This window comes from Athalia rosae, chromosome 3 (genome assembly GCF_917208135.1).
Source record: "Athalia rosae chromosome 3, iyAthRosa1.1, whole genome shotgun sequence".
NCBI classification, from domain to species: domain Eukaryota; kingdom Metazoa; phylum Arthropoda; class Insecta; order Hymenoptera; family Athaliidae; genus Athalia; species Athalia rosae.
This window is the reverse complement of record NC_064028.1, coordinates 1,909,424-1,928,529: the sequence shown is the minus strand read 5'-3', so window position 1 is coordinate 1,928,529 and position 19,106 is coordinate 1,909,424. Positions and strand designations below refer to the sequence as shown.

Below are 19,106 nucleotides of genomic sequence, written 5' to 3'. Positions count from 1 at the left end.
GGTATCAGTATATCCTGTGTCTACATTGCATAGCAGGATTGTTTAGCAGTTAAGGTTTGAAGCCAAAACAAATTCTTATATTTCCTGTATTATCTCTCTTTCCGAGTGAAGGACTAATGAGTAGCTCGAACAATTTGAAGCGATAAGGAAATTTGAAAATGAGAGTAATGAGGCATCTAACCTAAACACACCTTCAGAGCTCCTCTGGATATACTGTGCCGAAGTGCCAAAACCTACGCCACTGCAAAGCTACTGCGCTTCGATCAGACGGGCACATGTGAAAGTAGACAAAAACGTGAACATCAATGTGATTGCGACTAAAATCGTGAAGCGCCAGCCGAACTTCAAGACGAGTTTATCTCGGGGCCTCTTCGTCCCGTTCATGTCTATGTATAGTCGCTCCACACGTCGTTCGGCGTCTGCTGTCAAAGCATTGGGAATAGATAGGTCTCAATGGTCCAAGTTCAGCTCACCGTAATACAGAGTTCATTGACGAACCTTAGACAGTCTGATTAGCCATTTCATGGTTGGGGGCTCCCTATAAGGAATAAGGAAAAACATGGCAAAACTGGGTCAGGCTGTCAGAGGACTTTCCTCAAATTTTTCATCGAACCAGTACTTCTCACGATTACTTTCGTAAGTAAACAGTGATAATTTTGAAGATTACCAGAATTTCATATCGATAAGTCCTATGAGCAGTCAATGAATGTGAGGACTTCCCTCAGGGTTCTTAGTTTTCGATCTACGATTACGCTGTTGAATAAAATGATATTGTAAGTTCTTTAACCTCTCTCATCTCTGACGTTTGCAGACATTTGTGAAACATTACAAACTAGTTACAAACCCGCAAACGACGCCATCTGCTTATTGTTACCGCATTGTTGCTATATTTACAGTCGGTACAGTAGAAGATATTGAATTGCGGTGTAAAATTACAGTTCCCCATGGCAGGGGGGTATTTTTGCTTCTGCTCGTTGGACATCCGCAAATGCAAACACAGCTCCTAATCTCCAACAAAGTGGACTGATGATCAGTGACAGCTGTGCTCAGCGTTTGAAAGAGATCGCAACTGGAACGGAACAAACTTGCCTAAGAGTTACCGTCGAGGGAGGTGGGTGCTCCGGGTTTCAATATAAATTTGATCTAGACTCAACTATAAATGATGACGATAGGTGAGCAATCATCATTTTGTATGAGCACTTTTGAATAACATCCTTGAATCATTCACCTTTGTTTCAGGGTTTTCCAGAAGGATGGAGTCAAAGTGGTGATAGATGCCACATCTCTGGAATACGTCAAAGGCTCAACAGTGGAATACCACAAGGAACTGATACGTTCAGCTTTTAGAATAACAAATAATCCATTAGCGGAACAAGGTTGTAGCTGTGGGGCCAGCTTTGCCATTAAAGTGGACTGATTAATCGGAAGTAGTTAATTGTTAGTAGTCTTTCTCTCAGTCATACATAGAGATTTCTTTGCAAATAACTTAAAATTCTGTATCTTATTCTCTATTCGCAAGATGTACAAAATATAAAATGATGGAAATATCCTGAAAGAAAACAAACGTGTGTTACCAAATAATATTAGAGTGGTGTTCGGCGTGATTTATGATGTTAATTGTTTCAATGAAAAATTAAATTTACTGAACAAAAATTCAAGTTCTATTTATTTGATCTTGATTAAATAACGAATGTTGATACTTTACTATTATCGGTAAAACAGAAATAAACAGACTGAATATGCAAAATAACATCATAAATATATAGGTATATACATGAAATTAAATGTTGGAAATTTCTTTCATTATTAATCACACAGATTACCAGGCAAGGTTTTCATCCATGGAATGTAAGACGGACTTCAGCCCTATTCCACCAACTTCATTTCTGCTTGCCTCTTTTGGCATTCTACAAATAAATGAGATTTTGAAATGCTAACCCACCACTGAAATTAATGCTATTCTCAGCTAACTTACTTTATTTCCAAGCTCAAACTTGAGTTGTTGTATCTCCTCGGTTTGACTGATCAGTTTGTCATTCATATTGGCAAGATGCTCGCTAATCGTGCTGAGCTGTGCTTTGTAATTTCCTTCCTGTACTTCTTGATCCTCATGAAGTGCTGCAAAACTCATTCGCAACTCCTGCAAGGCCTCCTCACACTGCCTTCTCTTAGACTCACTTGTCTCTAAATGTATACTCATTATTTGGGTCTGAAAATGAATGTGGTGAAAATTAAAAGTGATCAACCCCCTAGTTTTTGGGAGAGAATGTAGCCAGAAAATCAAAGTAACTCACATCAGCTACTATGGCCGAATTTCTTATGTGGTAAACGTGTTTTTCAGAAATTAATTTATCAATTTGCAGTTTATAATACTCTCTAATTTTTGACTCTCGAGCCTCTATTTCCTCAGGAACCGCAAACGGCGATCTGAGCCTTCCAAGCTATAAGAAAAAGGAATAAAATGGCTGTTTCGGTGAGGTGTGGAACCACAGAAATTTCAATTACCATGTTGGTTATTTCTACCGTTTCGGTGTTGCTGTTTTCGATCTGACTGGGATTGGTCTTCTCGATTTCCTTCAACTGATCATATTTGATCTTGAGCACATTGTACTCAGCTTTCCAGAAGCTGAGTTCTTTTTCCAGCTCAAAAACTCTGTTGATTTCGAACTCTTCGTTTGATTCTTCCTGTGACACCGACTTTTCGGATCCCCTGGGTTCATGACATTGTTGTAAAAGTCTCTGAGGGGAAGGGGTTGTGGAAGGTTTTGAATCTGGCTGGTGAATCCGGTGAACGCCATACCCAGAGTCTGAATCCTCAGTTTCACAGTCATTTGGAATTTGCCCCAAAACTCCATGTAAAGATTCCTTATCCCCATTTTGTTGCCCAGACAGATTCTCTTCATAACTTGGGGCAAACTTCTTTTCGCTTAATTTTCTCTGTATATCATTACGTTCCTTTTCAAGCTTGGCATAAGCAGCACGATGCTTGCTCTCCGAGTCAACTTTACTTCTTTCACATTGATCTAATTTGAACTGAAGATGATCTATTCTTTCATTGAGGCTTATAATCTCTGTTTCTTTATCGCTTAATTGCGAAACAAGTTGAGCATTCTCCATGATTTTTTTTTGGAATTCTTCATCCAAGATGTGGTTTGGTACTGGTAGTGGAAACGGTGCATACTTTTTTTCTGATGACTTGCTACGGTTTTTTTTACCTCTATTTTGAACTTCATCTAGCTCTTCCTGTAATACAGTGACTCGCTTGGTTAGCTGTTGATTACGGAACGTTAAGCTGTCCAGCTCCTGCTCTGCGCGACGTGTTTGTACTGCCTTTTCCTTCAACTGCTCCTGCAGGTTCGAATTACGTGTCTGCTCATCTATCACTGCTTTTTTTAAAACGTTTGCTTGCGCGCGTATCTGAAAATTTAGAAACTCTATCAGGTGATGGCGGTAGAATGAAAACAGATGAGTGGATCGATAGGTGTGTTGACGAAGTGAAAAAATCATAATTGACAAACCTTTGAATATTCCGTAGCAATTTTTTGATATTTTGTTTGTAGTTGTTCATTCGTACCCTCCATGTTCGCAGATAAACTTTTTTATTGGAAAGTGCCCTCAACTGGGTTTTCAGAATATTGGGATTCTCAAAGGACACCAGCTGATTATATGAGGAACATTAAAAAAACATTTTTCTCACGATATAAAGCAAGCCTCGCTTAAACAGTAACGGCCGTTAGGCAAGATTTGTAACTGCTTCACTAAATAACAATCTATTTAACAAACAAAGGAACTTTGTCGAATAATCAAATCCATTTTAATCGCCAGCAAACACATCGTTTCTTGTCGAAAGTTATCAGTGGATATGTCACTCTGTCTTCACGCCCCCCGTGTCACTTCATTTTTATTGTTTCTACCCCTGTCAAATAATCAAAACGTAACTATTGTGAGGGCGGACGTGATCACTCTTCGACTGTTGCAACTATCAACAATCGAAAAATCGCGACAGTGTCAAAACGACGCACGATACTCATATCAATCGCGCACGTCGCAGAATCACGTCAATCCCGTAAAACCGTACACGGGTCGTTGTCAGGTTATGAACCACTTTCAGACAGTCAGTGTGGATGTCTCGTTCGAATAAGAAATTTTAAAGATTAGAGAAAATGACGAGCAACGAGAGTCAGTCGCAAGCCCAAACGAGTAAGTCGCAACCGATATTTCGTGAACTAGTAGCGGATGATCCAGATCCAGAAACAACGGAAATTGAAAGTCTATGCATGAACTGCGGTGAGAATGTAAGATCAGGGATGAAGTAGGTGTCCATAATTTTTTCTAACATCTGGACTATGTGAACGAAAATAATATTTCTAGGGGGCAACCAGAATTCTCCTGACAAAGATCCCGCACTACAAGGAAGTCGTGCTTATGTCATTCCGCTGCGAGCATTGCGGATACCACAACAACGAGATTCAAAATGCTGGGAAGGTCCTTGAAAAGGGAATTCAGATAACTCTTCTGGTCTCCACACCTTCCGATCTCAACCGACAAGTGGTCAAGACTGATTTCACATCAGTGAAAATACCGAAGCTAGACTTTGAAATACCTGCTCAGTCTCAAAAAGGAGGTAGGAATTAATGGATTTCTATCAAAGTGATACTCTTATTCATTCAAAAGATATTTTTTTAATTGTTAATTGTTGATTTTTAATTTTAATCCTAGAGGTAACAACAATTGAGGGTATCATAGATCGTAGTATTGCTGGACTAGAGCAAGATCAAGTCGTTCGTAGGATACAAGATGAAGAAGGTGCGGTCAAGATTGACTCATTTATTTCAAGGCTGCGTTCTTTAAAACTCCTTGATGAACCGTTCACAATGATCTTTGAGGATATCTCAGGCAATTGTTACGTAGAGAATCCGAATGCACCTTTGTCCGATGATGCCCGCAAGGTCACGCATTTCAGCAGAAATCTAGAACAGGATCACCTGCTTGGCATTTATCCACAAAACGAAGCTCTGCTCAAGCCAATCCAAGAAGGAGAATATTCCTTGGAGCAAATAGAAAGCGAGGTTCTCACGTTTCCTACTAACTGTCCAAACTGCAATAGCCTCTGCCAAACCAATATGAAAATGACGAGTATCCTTTGAAGTAATGTTAACAGAAATTAACTAGGCTGACTGACTCGACACACATTTTTCCTTAATGCAAAACATTTAGATATTCCACATTTCAAAGAAGTTGTCATCATGGCTACAAATTGTGAAACCTGTGGCCACAGAACAAACGAAGTCAAAAGTGGCAGTGGAATCGAGCCCTATGGACTTCGAATAGAAATTGTGGTAGCGGGGACTGAAGATTTCAGTAGAGATGTTCTGAAGTCTGAGACCTGTGGAATATTGATTCCTGAGTTGGATCTCGATGGAGGTTGTGCTGCATTAGGCGGAAGGTTTACCACCGTAGAAGGAGTTCTTCAAGCAACGAGAGAACAGTTGGCTTCCTCCACAACTTTGACCGGTGATAGCAGTGACAAGAAATCAGTTGACCAAATGAACAATTTCTTAAGTCGTTTGGACGCTGTTTTGAGTGGTGACATGTCAATTACTCTGATTCTGGATGATCCTGCTGGGAATAGTTATGTTCAAAGTCTTTCAGATTCAGGTCTGGATGAGAGGCTCAAGATCACAAGATACGAAAGAACTTATGAGCAAAACGAAGAGCTGGGGTTGAACGATATGAAAGTTGAAAATTATGAGGAGCCCAATGAACGTGTAATGCCGTAAAAACACTTGGTAATATATGGTACCCAATGTTAAATCCTCCAATAATTATAGTAGATAAATTTTTCACTATGATATATGTTGATGCAATCTGGTGCAACTAACTTATCATCCCATTAGCAAAGGGGGTATTCAGCATCCAGTGGAACCTTGGATTTATTTATATTTTTAAATAAACTTCATATTTTCAAGCACGTAACAAGACAGTGAGTTCAGGCTGTATCACTCAATTTCAGCTTGCCTGCAAAAAAAAAATGAGTCCAATTTCCCATGTCTGTATTTTATTTCTATTCTGAAAAAACTGAATTACTAACACAATGGGAATAGCATCAAGTATTTTGAGAGCTGGTAAACGCCTCGTTACTTGGGCGCGCCAAGTTTCTACATCCATATTTTCACAGATTGGATTATTGACAAAGAGTAAGTCCTGCAAGTTGGGTATCTCTTGCAGCCTATTAAATTCTGACCAATCCTTAACTAAGTTATTTGACATGTACAAGACCTTAAGGGCTTTTAAAACATTGACTCCTTTTATCTTCTCTATCATATTGTACGATATCCAAAGTTCCTCGAGATGATCACCCACCGTTTCAAGCCCAGAAAATGTTTTTATGTAATTGCGACCCAGAGACAGAATCTTCAAATTCTTTAGTGCATTTATGCCAGAGATTTTGTCGATCATATTTGTAGAAAGCGACAATTTCCTGAAACGAAACACAGTAAGCAACCTTATGCTTTCAGATCTCAATACATTCTGCCACCCACTCCACCATCACCAAAGCTCCTAAGCTGTTGTCCATCCTGTCGATCGGAGGCCACTGAAAATTCAGATACATTTCTGTCTTCTCGCTTGCCTGCTCTCCTGTCTGATCCTCCCATCGTTGAATTGCCTCTTTGCAAGATGTAGCTCTGGACTATTGAAGTAAGCAGTTGGAACAAAGTTACGATACCTAAAATCTCTAAAATTGGATTTTAGCTGCTGTGTAGTTACCATAATTAGAGACAAGACGCGTCTTTATCAAAGAGCTGAAACGTCAAAGTCTATTGATGACAGAGTAACCTTTATAAAATGATTGACGAAAATTCGTCATTCGCATTTTTTTTAGGATCGAGAGATCTAGAGATCACGCGTAGCCAATGAGATTCTGGAATTTCGGAGTGTAAGGTGTCGGCCTCCCTTAGAGTTTCCTGAAGCCGCTGCTCTTCAATTCCATGTCGGATGTATACGCCGTCCCTATCAGTGCCTCCGTTATTTTTATTTGTTATTCAAAATCGCCGACTCGCCGATTGGTAGTGGTGTAAAGACGCGCCAGTGAGTTCGACAAAATGTCAAATAAGCATAAAAAGGACAAGGTTTGTTAGTTTCCAGTTAAACTCCGTCTAATCTTGCCGTATGGGTTAATCGCGAGATATATCCGCAATATCAAAATAAATTACCGACAGGCTGGCTGAGGCTACAGCGCAGTCATTGGTAACGTAATTTCTAGAAATTCAAACGAATCCGGTTGAGCAGAGCCACGAGATCACGTTACCGGCAGTGCACCGTCCCTAATCTCAGTTAGCCCGCGTACATACTTCGTGCGAAGTCAACTGCCAGGAGGCAAGGCAAAAGAAGCGTATGGCGTACATTCGGTTCCAATGTTTCATAAGCAATAGCTAGCGTTGAGCACAGCGCCGACCGCAGTCGCGGCCCCCCAAAAGGGTGTAACAAATTTTTGTCTACGTTATGTACTAAGAGGCTCCGTCTCAACCAAAATCGTCTGATTCTACAAACGTTCGTTATCCGTGATTTGGTTAGTGGTATCAGAGCGCGTGCCAGTTGTTTCCGACGCGCATTAAAATGGTACTTTATTTCTCATCAATGTGAATATCTACTGTATTAAAAAAAAAAATTCATACTATACGCGTTTGAAATGCTTCATACGATCGCAGTGATGAGTGACAACGTCAAACCGTTGATATTTATTTGTTACAGGAGTCCGTGAAAAAGGAAAAGGGAGGAAGGAACGGTAAAGATGGTCCGGAAGGTGGTGATGAGGTAAGGTTATATTTTAATATGTTACTTTTCATTGCATTTGTTGATACACAAACCGTGATTACATTTTATGGCATGGACCTCAGTATGCTCGATTATCCTAACGTAGCTGTGCTATGTACTTCATCTCACAACAGAGATATTAATTTTAATCATACGACTGGGATAGTCATAGAATAATAATAACAACCACCAGTCAGTCTCTGTCAAAAGTTCACAACCTCATCTGGTTTTTATTATCTATACAAAAATTATCAACCCAGATTCTAGATAATCAGAAACTACTGGTGTTCTGATCATCGACAAGTGTCTAGAATCAATTGATATTTCTTATAGTTGTTGATGGATGTGGTTGGTGGTCTCTAAATACTTGACATACCTTCGTACAAGTTCTGGCTGGATGTTGTGAATCCCTGTTATTTCATTTGTTCAGATCACCAGCTGTACATCTTTATCGCTTACAACCTTACAACTGTTTTCGATCTGGCTTTATAGGAAATAAAGAACCATGTAAATCATGAAGCGGTAGGGAATACATGGAGAGTCTTCGAACACGAGAGATTGATATTGAGATTTCTCTTCTCTACGCATAGCTAGCATCTACTTATCAACCTTGAAAATGAAAATAAGCTAATGATTTGTCACACTTTTCTCCATCATAGTAACAGTTCAAATCAATGATTTATCAGATGATTAATTAATCATTGTGTTAGCTTATTTTCAACCCACCAAGTGTTTTCCTTCAGTTCGTTAATAACATTGAATCTTTAAAGTTTTGGCAATAATTGAATTAAGGAATCCATAATCAAGTCAGAAATTTTGCTTATGGCATATGAGAATGACTAGCCTCTTCTACTACTTATGCTCATCGTACATACATAAGTGAAAGATATACAGTATAGGTGTGCATATTTTATCTTACATATCTGTTATCGACGAGGATCACAAAGTTGACGTGGTTGGGATTTCTCTTGCAGCCAACTCTAAAGTTTTCCAAGGAGATGGCGCTTCCACTTAAATATTTCTTCTCTCTCTCTCCTCCCCTCTCTCTTTCACTCAAATAATAGTAATACACATATACTTGGATAAATGTAATGTATACATTCATTTACGCCTGATCAGTACGAAAGAGATAGATAGATAACAATGGATTTAGCAATCCAACTAAATACATATGGGACTGAGGAAGTCTATCAAGGGCATAGAGACTTGGATCATTAATTCTTAATGTGACTCTGATTTTCATTTTCTTATTTTCTCATGAATTATAAGAATATTTACATCAAGACTTCATTAACTTGTTATGTAATATGATAAAACTAGTAATACACCTCAGTGATCTGTACGAAAGTCTTGCTTATTCTAATTTGTGCTGAGTAACGACACTTTGTAATGGAATAGAATGATGGGAGTTATTGAGAAATATGAAACGTCAATTTTTTGACCCAAGTCTCTAAAATACGTCACGAGGACACACCGAAGCCAATGAAATATCCACCTCATTTCTTCTATCACAGTTTGTTTGTTCGTTTGCATAAGTTATTCAAAAAGAAAAGTTTCTGATACAACTGAAACAAGTTTTTCAACCGATTTAGTTTCATATCTAGCGATACTATGGTACATCTATATATAATGTTGATCATCGTGGCCAGAAACTCATTGCCTCCTCCCCAAATAACACATGCCTATTTTTGACTCTCGTTTGCAAATAGAAAGCACGCTTATAACATGCCGATGCATTCCAGTTGGTCAATTTGAACATTACTCGCAGTCAATTCACACTGTTCTTCTGCAGTTGGCTCTTGTTTCTGATAATTTTTCAACCTTCGATGAACATTTATTTTTACAAATAAAAAGAGAAAACCTTTTGATTCTCGATTCAGCTTATTATACAGCTTTGTTAGCTCACTCTTGTTTGTTTTCTTTTTGCCTGCATACCAAAAATGATATCTATACTTGATACCAATTGGAGTTCAAAACTGTTATACCATGGATAAATTATCCTGAAAGTTTAAAATTTCTACCATCGAATACACAGGCTACATTCAACTCACCTACTTATACCTACCATGTGATTTGTCTAGCTCACGTTAACATCACAATTAAAATATACACATAGGATATCATCCGCATACGTAGACTCTACATGTGCGGATCGGCTAGCGGGGGAGTTGGCGGAGTATGATGAGAAAGAGGAGGAGGGAAGTGAGGCTCAGTCCAGAAAAGTACGCAACTCGAAACCTGCTGGCGAGCTTTTAAGAGCTCAGTATTATATCGGCATTAACTTCGGTTGTACACACGCGATAGAGAAAGGCCGATGTTATTATCAAATAATAATTGTCGACTTGTCGTTTATATGTTACGCTGTTTTCATTTCATTTTATTCTTTATTGTAGTATTCTTTGCATTTTACTACCCGTTTCTAATGAGTTGACAAGGATTAGAAAAAAAAATAAGTAATCAATTAAAGGAACAAGAAGTACAAATTTTTTTTCTCCATTTTCACTATACACTATAGTGACAAAGCTTTTATCATATACGGTATTATTCATAGCATCGTTATTACCATTATCATCATTGTGATTAGTAAAAATATAAAGTATACAGCTAAACGAATATCTACATGTGTACAGATTAAAGGGAACAATGTTACTATTTTTTACCTGAAATCATCCACCACGTCACTCTATTATCGGTCAAATTAATTATAAAAAAATCAATCTATAAATAAACAATCGGTCAAACTTTATCAGCTCCATGTTTGTTCCTGTTGTATAAGAGCCGTTTGCTGGTACAAAAAATAACAACGATCGACAATAATAATTATCGCCTATGTGTTGGCCCTGATAGCCATATAACAGCAAGCATCGCCGTGGATAATGTCACGTAGTGTCATTAATAATATTAATAATAGTAGTAACGAAGTTTCACACGAAGTTTCGGTTTTTCTGTCAATATTTTCGTATCTCTTATTCAAATAGCACACTTTGCGCTGGAGTCTTGCGTCTTCCCGCGTTATGATCGTGAATATCTATATGTACACCAATTATAGACGATCATTTTTACAATAGTAGATCATTTTTAGTGCGAAAAACTAAGGGACCAAGATAACAATAACTACAACAGTAAAAATATCAATGATGACGATGATGATAGTAAATGTAGTATAAAGTGGATAGTGCTTTCCGCCAAAAAAATGATTGTATTGAACGATGTAATGATCGTAATTTTGAGTTCAAATGATAACAGTGATAACAACGAAAAACGCGTTGGAGTTTATGGAGAATACTGTCGATTATTAAAGTTTTATGAAGTATTACAACAAACTATGAATTGATATACCTCGAGGTATACCTTTACATATATACCTGAGTGATGTCATACGGTGTTATTGACAAGAATGTAATTCAAAACGCCTTGAGCGTGGACAGCAACGTTCGTTTATTCGTTGTTCTTTAAATTGCGTTTGGTTTGGTCTCGTTCGTCCGATCGTTTCCAACTTTGAAAACGAGTTCGCTTGAAATCAAAAATATCTTGGCGAGAAAGCGTGGCATACATCACAAAATTCAGAAGATAGAAGTATACATGTATACTTATATACATATTCATCCATTAAGTGTGTCCATCCATATCAACCATCGATGACCGATTCTCAGCTCGAAAATTTTAGAAATATTTGAAAGAAAATAACTTCTCTGATCCGGTATATGATATTTATGGTTCTTCTTGTTTTTTTAATTGCTCCGAATCACACCTACTTTTGTTATCTAGTGATTGCAGGCATATATTATACAGAATATTAGTTTTATAGAATATTGCCTATGCACGTATGACCGCAGATCTTGTTGGTGTGCGTGAATTATTTATAACTATATTTTATCCTCATTATGATATTGTTTTTCCGAATACACCAGCTATATTTTATTTTATTTTTGATGATGTAACATTCTGGATATTTTTTCTTCTTTTGATTTCTTGTTTTTTGTTGGATTTTGATTTCTTTTTTTTTTGTAATTTGTACGAATCAATTTTTATTCGTATATACGTATAAACTTATAATTCACGTTGACGACTGTAAATATCCGATGTAATTATTTCAATACTTGATTTTCAAAAATGTTCGTATAACGGATTCGTCAACTTTCATTAATGAATCGTTGGAATATCTACAACTACTACCTACTGCTCCCACTTCTGCTGCCGCTGTTACTACTACACTACCACTGCTACTACTACTGCTACTACTACTGCTACTACTATTATTACTGCTACGGCAACTCCGATGATGCAAAATAAAATGCAAACTTTCAGCAGTCTCGCTTTTGGGAATGTGTTTAAAAAAAAGGCAGGTCTAGTTTGATTTATATTTTTATACAGGTATTGCAAATAAATAACTCAATTTTGAGAACCACTGCGGTCATTTGCAGTCGACTCATTTGATCAACATCTGCGTCGTCTTGATCGTCCGTCTCTTCTCTTCATACTCGTATAGCTATATTTTATTCGAATTCTTTTCACTAGTGACATATGCCCACATCGATGCCTATATCATTTTGTAAAACATACAAACACATACATAAAAGTATTTATTTATTCCTACATATGTATATAGAGACACACACATCTATTGCACAAATGAAGATACCACAAGGTCGAAGTAATTATATACCAATTGTTCAACCGTCAAACATCGTCGTCGTCTTCCTCCTTTTTCTTGTTCACTTTTTTCGGAGTTGTTATGCAGTGATTTATTCGTGAATCACGACTAAACTTTACTATATCGTTGAACTTGATAAGATGTATACTATATCCATATGTTTCGTCTCTACGTTGATAAATATCATATCATTTACTTCTATTTTGTTACTCTAAGACATTCGATTTATAGTTTAAAAATAATTATCATGATCTATCTAATTACAGGCGAACAAATCGGCTGGAGGGAGTCCAGGGGGAAGTTCGCCGCCCCCACCGCCTACTTTGATAAATAAAATTAAATATCAGCCCGGAGGACCCGTTATTAAAAAGGATAAACGACAGAGCAGTTCCAGGTTCAATATATCTAAAAACAGGGAACTACAAAAATTACAGCTCTTAACTGGTGAGCATATCTATCTCAAAATTATGCATGCTCGTATCCCTTTTGTCGAATTAATTAAGAGTTTTTTAATGTAGAGCAAATTAGGCTTTTCATTCCAAATACTGATTATCAAAATACCGACAAGATCTAGTAATTATTCTCAATCATCCCCTTCTCAATAGTGGATTTATTGATCGCTTTTCTTTCTCTTTTTTGATCATCTCCAGGCTCCATGCACCCGTTTAAGGTACGTGACCTTTTCGGTCACTGACCTTTCCTAGTGTTTATCCGGAGCTCAAGGGTTCGCGTTCGTATTGCTCGATCTATTCTCTTCCTCTTCCTGTCCATATTCCTTTCATTGGTCATCTATGGGGGCTCGCCTGCGAAGGGTCGGGGGAGTGAAAACATGGCGGGAAATATCGATTCAACGGGTAACATCATCGTGCTCATGCGCTTGCGGTACTTTCTTATTCTAGAAAAATAGTATACCTTACGTATGTGTATAAACATAGCAAATAGGACGAGGAGACTTCGTCGACGATCTCACCTTACGTCAAAAATTCCGTTTATATCGCTAGAATCTCGTCCTATCTAGGAAAATATAACATAGAATAGTTTTATAATATATTTCATGTATCGTTTTCAACTGACAATTTTCTCAACACGATCGGATATTTTTACCAAGTTTTAATAATATTCATTATTTTACAGTTAAGTTCTTTGATTTATTGCGTCTGATGTAAGATCATTTATTAGAAACTTTTCATTCGTCCTAACTGCCTATAACGTCAGATCTGTGAATTATTTTCCTAATATTTCTACCTATAATGAAATTATGGTCAACATATCATTAGATCTAATCAATAATTACAGTTATCGAAAAATCTTTGTGGTGCGTTTGGATATTAGATAATTGAAAATTCGTTCATATCAGAAGCAACACTTTGTGGTGACAACGATTTTTTAACGTGTATCAAGTTTATAAGTAAATTATAATATTGACAGAGTAATTTATACGAAAACTTTAACAGAATTAAATTGGAACTTTACACAGATCAATTTCTGTGTGTGTATTTTATTGACCACCATTACTTACAATTGGTCACTAATCATAATTAGTATTGGTCTTATTAATACTTCAACCTCAACATTGTTCATATCGTGTTTTGACTGGATCAAGAAGATTAAAAAATCCATAAACGCTCAAGAAGAGTTATTTTAAATATATGGGATGGTGCATGTCGGTGGGATGGCCCCGTCTCTAGGGGGTGCAGGTGGGGGCTTACCTAAAAGCCCAAGTTTTCATCAGGGCCTTGCCTTTGCGACTGTGTTACCTCATGAGATTAATAAACAAGGATCTTCCGCTTCTGCTTTACATTATCAGCCCCTCCAACCTCTACTGATTGGTACTGATCGATGGGAAAATGAATAACGATATGGTTCATCTATCATTAGTACCATGATTAATTTTGTCTCTTATTTTGAACTTACAGAAGCGCAGCAAGGAAACGAAAGGGAGGAACTTTTTGTACAGAAGTTGAGACAGTGTTGCGTATTGTTTGATTTTGAGGCAGACCCTTTATCAGATTTAAAATGGAAAGAGGTAAAGAGAGGCGCGTTACACGAAATGGTAGAGTATGTAACAAAGAACAGATTTGTTATCACGGAGCCAATATACCCAGAGGCGGTGAATATGGTGAGTAGTGAAACATTTCCTGATTCATTTCAATCTTGCTAGAAAATTCGAGTAATATTATGATTAAATTCAGTTTGCAGTGAATCTTTTCCGCACACTACCACCATCCTCAAATCCAAATGGAGCTGAATTTGATCCAGAAGAAGATGAACCTACGCTGGAAGCAGCTTGGCCACATCTTCAATTGGTTTACGAGTTTTTCCTACGCTTATTAGAGTCCCAAGACTTTCAGCCTAACATCGCTAAACGATACATTGACCACAAGTTTGTACTACAACTTCTGGAATTATTCGATTCTGAGGATCCCAGAGAAAGAGATTTTCTAAAAACAACGCTACATAGGATTTATGGAAAGTTTCTCGGACTCAGGGCTTACATAAGAAAACAAATTAACAATGTCTTCTATCGATTTATTTATGAAACGGAACATCACAATGGAATCGCGGAACTACTTGAAATTTTAGGAAGGTAAGAGTGATCTTACTTTCCTTTAGTAAAAACATTCAAATTGTATTCTATTTGCAGCATTATCAACGGTTTTGCACTGCCTCTGAAAGAGGAACACAAAGTGTTTCTATTAAAAGTGCTACTACCGCTACATAAGGCAAAATCACTTTCCGTTTATCACCCGCAGCTCGCCTATTGCGTCGTTCAATTCTTAGAGAAAGACGCGTCTTTGACAGAGCCCGTTATTCGAAATCTATTAAAATTTTGGCCAAAGACACATTCTCCCAAAGAAGTCATGTTCCTTAATGAACTAGAGGAGATTCTCGACGTTATCGAACCTGCTGAATTTCAGAAAGTTATGGATCCTTTATTCAGGCAGCTTGCAAAATGTGTTTCATCGCCGCACTTTCAGGTAAAAAATCGTTGGGAATGTTACGACCTCTCTCGAGGTCGTTCTTCACGATTGGAGATTACATTTATGAAATTCCTGCTTTGCCCAGGTGGCTGAAAGAGCTCTCTACTACTGGAACAACGAGTACATAATGTCCTTGATATCTGACAACTATTCTGTTATACTGCCCATCATGTATCCAGCTTTGTACAGAAATTCACGTAATCACTGGAACAAAACAATCCATGGACTGATCTACAATGCTCTGAAACTTTTCATGGAAATGAATCAAAAGGTTTTCGATGAATGCACTCAGCTGTACTATCAGGTATAATTACATTTGGCTCTATGATTTTCATGCTATACTCTAAAAAAGTTGACAACTATACTACCACAGTTAATTATTATTTATTTCAGGATCGTCAGAAGGAGCGTAAGGTATTGAAAGATAGAAATGAGGCATGGGTACGGGTCGAAGCTCTGGCTATGAGGCATCCTGGATATTCTTCCGTCAACATCGACACCAACTATCCGTACACGCTGCCACCTGATGACGAGGCTGACGCGGATCAGACACCACTGGTATTTGAGAAGCCTAAACCTAAGTTAAGCGAGGTAAGAAATAGAGGACGAGGCGTCCAAGAAGTCGGAGTTTTATGCAAGTTTATCTAACAATTGGCTTTGGAATCGTCCAGGTGCCAAAGACGACTACGGGGAAGAATAAAACGCTGCTGCGGAGGAAGAGCGAACTACCACAGGATTCTTACACAATGCGAGCATTGTCAGACCACAAACGTGCAGATGAGTACCTCGTCACGCCACCAGACCCTAATAACTGCTAGTCCTCACCTCACACCTACACCGACACTTACACATTATACGTATATGTACGCGTATACGCAAAAGATACATACCATACACACACCCCTCTACTATTCTACTTTGGATGTTGCAACAAGCCCGGGAGCAACTAGTTGGTCACGTATGATATGTAGCGATATTAATAACTGTGAAAAAGTTATACTGTGCTTAACCATTTTGAGCAGAGTTGGGCGAAACTGGAACGTTTGCTATGAGATTTTTAATGCTAGATTTATTTCTGGAAACTGACTTATCGTTGAGCATACAGATAGAATCATACAACGATCATCCGTTATTATGTCTGAGCACGCAATTCGCCTCAGCTGAACAAAGGTTGAAGATGATTTCAATAAAGTTACTACAGTAAATATTGTCTAGCTTATGATCTGCCAAGGCTGGCAGATTGTGCGGTGGATTTATGTCGATCATGAACGCTTTATTTGTAACACTCCTTTGTCCGACTAATCATCGTTTGGATAGAATACATGATTTTGAATTGATTATGATACAATACACGAAACCAACCTATTGATAGGCACTCCGCACTCTGCCATTTTCATTTCTCTGGATGACGATATTTGGGGAATATTATTCGTTGCTACATTCGAAAATATCTTCCTTTTCTTCTTTTGTTAGCATGAAAGCAAAAATCTCTATAGGAGCGAAGATAGTCCTGATCAAAATAAGTGAAATTTTCAAATTTCCAAACTAGAAAAAGGTGAGCTATGGCGATGCTTCTGTGACGTTGACTGGAGCAGATTGCATTATTGCCCTTCTTCTAAACTAATTCATAGCGTATTTTTCAATAATCTACGTAGCTCTACCGAGCACAAATAAAAAACACGTGAGTAGATATTGACTTACTGCTCATAGTAAATTTCGTACTGCTGAATATACTAGTGAAAGATTGTTATGTTGAAATAAAAATACATAAATTGATTCTATTGAGGTGGCCAAGACAATTCGGATACAAAACATAACATCAATGACTGAGAAAGTAGCTGAGAATTTTGAAAACAAGAAAATGAAATAGAAAAAACATTTGAAGTGTAGTCTTTGCGCTGCTGGCCAGGCTGTTACGTTTAATATTATCGATATACCTTGTTGAACAATAAAGTATGATAAGCTCTTATACATATATAATAATAAAAATAAATATTGACCATTAAAACTATAATTGACATAACAATACGTTATATGCCTACAAATGCATTTATGTAAATGCTGGGTCGTTCAGATTTTGCGGCTCGAATTGAACGATAGTTTGAACGATCTCTCACGAAGCATTTTACAAAATATACATAAATGCGTGTGGTTACTGGAGAAATTTTTGCATTTCCTTTGCCACAAACTGTTTGTGAATAGATATAACTTTCCCAAGTGTTCTCAGTCAACAGGCCACCCCTTAGGCGAATGTTGGTTGGTGAAAAAAGCTAGCGAGTTTCAGAAATTTAATTTTTATTTGGTGTTCGTGTGTCGAGTAGACTCACTGCGGCCTTAGCGATATGATTCGGAAAAAAGCTAATTAGAAGCCTGGGAAGGAATCATTTGTTGAATGCCGTACTGTGTAGCAAATGATTAAGAGGGAAAAAATGAATTTATAATTACAAAATCGAGCGTGATAACTGCAACACGTTATTAAAAAGCCTAGAAATCAAGTTGCAAAGACGGAAGAAGTCGAAATACCTTATTACCCATATTATAAAATCCTATTATGGATGCCTATCGTTTTATACATAATATTTAAATACAATATTATTGATTATAGATTATACATACAATGGAAGATGTACCGAATGAGCTTTTCTGGACACAGCATAATTTAATCATGAAAAATATAAATGTAACTTGTTGCAGGGCCAAATAAGTACAGTATGTTGAAAGAGAATCCAGAGTATGTAACGAAATCGATATTTTATCGTGAACATCATGTTAGGGTAATACCTGATCTAATCCGCCCGTAATTGGCACGATTAGTAATTGGAGGTAAATTAGTGTAATATAGATATACATAATATAAATATTGTACCATCATCGTATACGTAAAGATGCAGAAAAAAAGGTGACAATGAAACGAAAAATTGAAGGCAGTCTTGGGGAGAAAATAAACTATACATAAATAAGTGTTGTAATTGATAGAAAAAATGATTGAGTGGGTTTATGATGCTGTGATCAAAAACACTCGTACGGTATGTACAAAATATAGTATCCATAGCGAGTTATTACAATTCTGCCACAAATATACGTGTACAGCTTCGTGGCTTCAGTATTACATGAATACCTATTTGTGCCGTAAGTTTTAATTTTGATGCAAACATTATGATAATGCTGGATAGATTTTGGTTGATACCTACTGTAGATCTCATCCAAGTTATTTTAGCAAAAGTTATAACGATCGATCATTATATTTAGTCGTTCGAATTCGCAATGAATCAAATTTTTTTTTTAATGAACTCTTAACATCACGATGTATGGTTAACATGTATGTAGTATGGAAGAAAGAAAGATTTTGAAGATTGTAAAGAGAATATTTTGAACACGAGTAGCCAAAATTTAATCCGTATGCTATGCGTTGTTATTTCTTCTAGTTATATCGTATAATCTTTGCGTCGGGCTGATTAATTACGGTACGCATCCATCCACATTTCATTCGTCATACATTCAAAAATGCATGACCGAGTAAAACACATACGTGCAACAATTTCAATCTGTAATTTGTTGGAGGCTTAGTTTTATAACAAATAAAAAATTGCTACAAATTTATAATGGGTATCAACAGATTGTATACTTCCGAACGACTTTCGGGTTTGCGTTGACCG

At 37.3% G+C, this 19,106-nt stretch overlaps 5 protein-coding genes across 16 annotated transcripts; 3 read left to right on the top strand and 2 right to left on the bottom strand.

Annotated features, from left to right (window-relative positions):
- The first annotated feature begins 115 nt into the window (after positions 1 to 115).
- On the top strand, positions 116 to 1,560 carry LOC105685422 (iron-sulfur cluster assembly 2 homolog, mitochondrial). The gene is made up of 3 exons (XM_012399481.3): positions 116 to 636; positions 939 to 1,172; positions 1,240 to 1,560. Exons 1-3 carry the CDS (start codon positions 560 to 562, stop codon positions 1,415 to 1,417), a joined length of 489 nt encoding a protein of 162 aa, XP_012254904.2. The 5' UTR covers positions 116 to 559; the 3' UTR covers positions 1,418 to 1,560.
- A 78-nt stretch (positions 1,561 to 1,638) lies between these two features.
- LOC105685420 (kinesin-like protein KIF15) lies at positions 1,639 to 3,945 on the bottom strand. Of its 2 annotated transcripts, none has more exons than XM_048651653.1 (5): positions 3,519 to 3,945; positions 2,506 to 3,417; positions 2,295 to 2,441; positions 1,976 to 2,209; positions 1,639 to 1,933 (listed from the first exon to the last, which is right to left on the bottom strand). In XM_048651653.1, exons 1-5 carry the CDS (start codon positions 3,579 to 3,581, stop codon positions 1,820 to 1,822), a joined length of 1,470 nt encoding a protein of 489 aa, XP_048507610.1. In that variant the 5' UTR covers positions 3,582 to 3,945; the 3' UTR covers positions 1,639 to 1,819. The 2 variants fall into 2 exon arrangements, with proteins under 2 accessions (XP_048507610.1, XP_012254900.2); XM_012399477.3 differs by having other exon boundaries at positions 1,639 to 1,907; positions 3,519 to 3,941.
- Positions 3,946 to 4,021: 76 nt separating this feature from the next.
- Positions 4,022 to 5,979, top strand: LOC105685421 (zinc finger protein ZPR1). 3 transcript variants are annotated; one of them, XM_012399479.3, is made up of 4 exons: positions 4,022 to 4,295; positions 4,372 to 4,624; positions 4,720 to 5,136; positions 5,218 to 5,979. In XM_012399479.3, the coding sequence occupies exons 1-4, from the start codon at positions 4,164 to 4,166 to the stop codon at positions 5,778 to 5,780; spliced, it is 1,365 nt and encodes a 454-aa protein (XP_012254902.2). In that variant the 5' UTR covers positions 4,022 to 4,163; the 3' UTR covers positions 5,781 to 5,979. The 3 variants fall into 3 exon arrangements, with proteins under 3 accessions (XP_012254902.2, XP_020707766.2, XP_020707765.2); XM_020852107.2 differs by having other exon boundaries at positions 4,062 to 4,200; XM_020852106.2 differs by having other exon boundaries at positions 4,181 to 4,312.
- Positions 5,877 to 6,884, bottom strand: LOC105685288 (dynein axonemal light chain 1-like). Of its 6 annotated transcripts, none has more exons than XM_020852163.2 (4): positions 6,769 to 6,884; positions 6,543 to 6,691; positions 6,092 to 6,481; positions 5,877 to 6,018 (listed from the first exon to the last, which is right to left on the bottom strand). In XM_020852163.2, the coding sequence occupies exons 1-4, from the start codon at positions 6,769 to 6,771 to the stop codon at positions 6,000 to 6,002; spliced, it is 561 nt and encodes a 186-aa protein (XP_020707822.2). In that variant the 5' UTR covers positions 6,772 to 6,884; the 3' UTR covers positions 5,877 to 5,999. The 6 variants fall into 6 exon arrangements, with proteins under 6 accessions (XP_020707822.2, XP_048507628.1, XP_048507627.1 ...); XM_048651671.1 differs by having other exon boundaries at positions 5,963 to 6,204; positions 6,280 to 6,481; XM_048651670.1 differs by having other exon boundaries at positions 5,963 to 6,481.
- A 97-nt stretch (positions 6,885 to 6,981) lies between these two features.
- Positions 6,982 to 19,050, top strand: LOC105685418 (serine/threonine-protein phosphatase 2A 56 kDa regulatory subunit gamma isoform-like). Of its 4 annotated transcripts, none has more exons than XM_048651646.1 (9): positions 6,982 to 7,130; positions 7,753 to 7,815; positions 12,736 to 12,913; positions 14,386 to 14,588; positions 14,662 to 15,056; positions 15,114 to 15,447; positions 15,536 to 15,754; positions 15,844 to 16,041; positions 16,122 to 19,050. In XM_048651646.1, exons 1-9 carry the CDS (start codon positions 7,104 to 7,106, stop codon positions 16,266 to 16,268), a joined length of 1,764 nt encoding a protein of 587 aa, XP_048507603.1. In that variant the 5' UTR covers positions 6,982 to 7,103; the 3' UTR covers positions 16,269 to 19,050. The 4 variants fall into 4 exon arrangements, with proteins under 4 accessions (XP_048507603.1, XP_012254899.1, XP_048507604.1 ...); XM_012399476.3 differs by lacking the exon at positions 6,982 to 7,130 and adding an exon at positions 7,329 to 7,620; XM_048651647.1 differs by lacking the exons at positions 6,982 to 7,130; positions 7,753 to 7,815 and adding an exon at positions 10,108 to 12,157.
- Positions 19,051 to 19,106: the final 56 nt, after the last annotated feature.

What these genes read in the sequence shown, in the direction of transcription:
- LOC105685420 (XM_048651653.1), bottom strand. Translation starts at nt 3,581, where the DNA reads ATGGAGGGTACGAATGAACAACTACAAACAAAATATCAAAAAATTGCT. An exon ending in TTGCTACGGAATATTCAAAG is followed by an intron (nt 3,418 to 3,518) that starts GTTTGTCAATTA and finishes CTAAATTTTCAG; the next exon opens with ATACGCGCGCAAGCAAACGT. An exon ending in AGTTTGAGCTTGGAAATAAA is followed by an intron (nt 1,934 to 1,975) that starts GTAAGTTAGCTG and finishes GTGGTGGGTTAG; the next exon opens with CATTTCAAAATCTCATTTAT.
- LOC105685418 (XM_048651646.1), top strand. Translation starts at nt 7,104, where the DNA reads ATGTCAAATAAGCATAAAAAGGACAAG. An exon ending in ACCCAGAGGCGGTGAATATG is followed by an intron (nt 14,589 to 14,661) that starts GTGAGTAGTGAA and finishes GATTAAATTCAG; the next exon opens with TTTGCAGTGAATCTTTTCCG. An exon ending in TTTCATCGCCGCACTTTCAG is followed by an intron (nt 15,448 to 15,535) that starts GTAAAAAATCGT and finishes TGCTTTGCCCAG; the next exon opens with GTGGCTGAAAGAGCTCTCTA.
- LOC105685421 (XM_012399479.3), top strand. Translation starts at nt 4,164, where the DNA reads ATGACGAGCAACGAGAGTCAGTCGCAAGCCCAAACGAGTAAGTCGCAA. An exon ending in GCATGAACTGCGGTGAGAAT is followed by an intron (nt 4,296 to 4,371) that starts GTAAGATCAGGG and finishes TAATATTTCTAG; the next exon opens with GGGGCAACCAGAATTCTCCT. An exon ending in TGCTCAGTCTCAAAAAGGAG is followed by an intron (nt 4,625 to 4,719) that starts GTAGGAATTAAT and finishes TTTTAATCCTAG; the next exon opens with AGGTAACAACAATTGAGGGT.
- LOC105685288 (XM_048651670.1), bottom strand. An exon ending in GGAGCTTTGGTGATGGTGGA is followed by an intron (nt 6,482 to 6,542) that starts GTGGGTGGCAGA and finishes GTTTCGTTTCAG; the next exon opens with GAAATTGTCGCTTTCTACAA.
- LOC105685422 (XM_012399481.3), top strand. Translation starts at nt 560, where the DNA reads ATGGCAAAACTGGGTCAGGCTGTCAGAGGACTTTCCTCAAATTTTTCA. An exon ending in TACTTCTCACGATTACTTTC is followed by an intron (nt 637 to 938) that starts GTAAGTAAACAG and finishes GTAAAATTACAG; the next exon opens with TTCCCCATGGCAGGGGGGTA. An exon ending in ACTATAAATGATGACGATAG is followed by an intron (nt 1,173 to 1,239) that starts GTGAGCAATCAT and finishes CCTTTGTTTCAG; the next exon opens with GGTTTTCCAGAAGGATGGAG.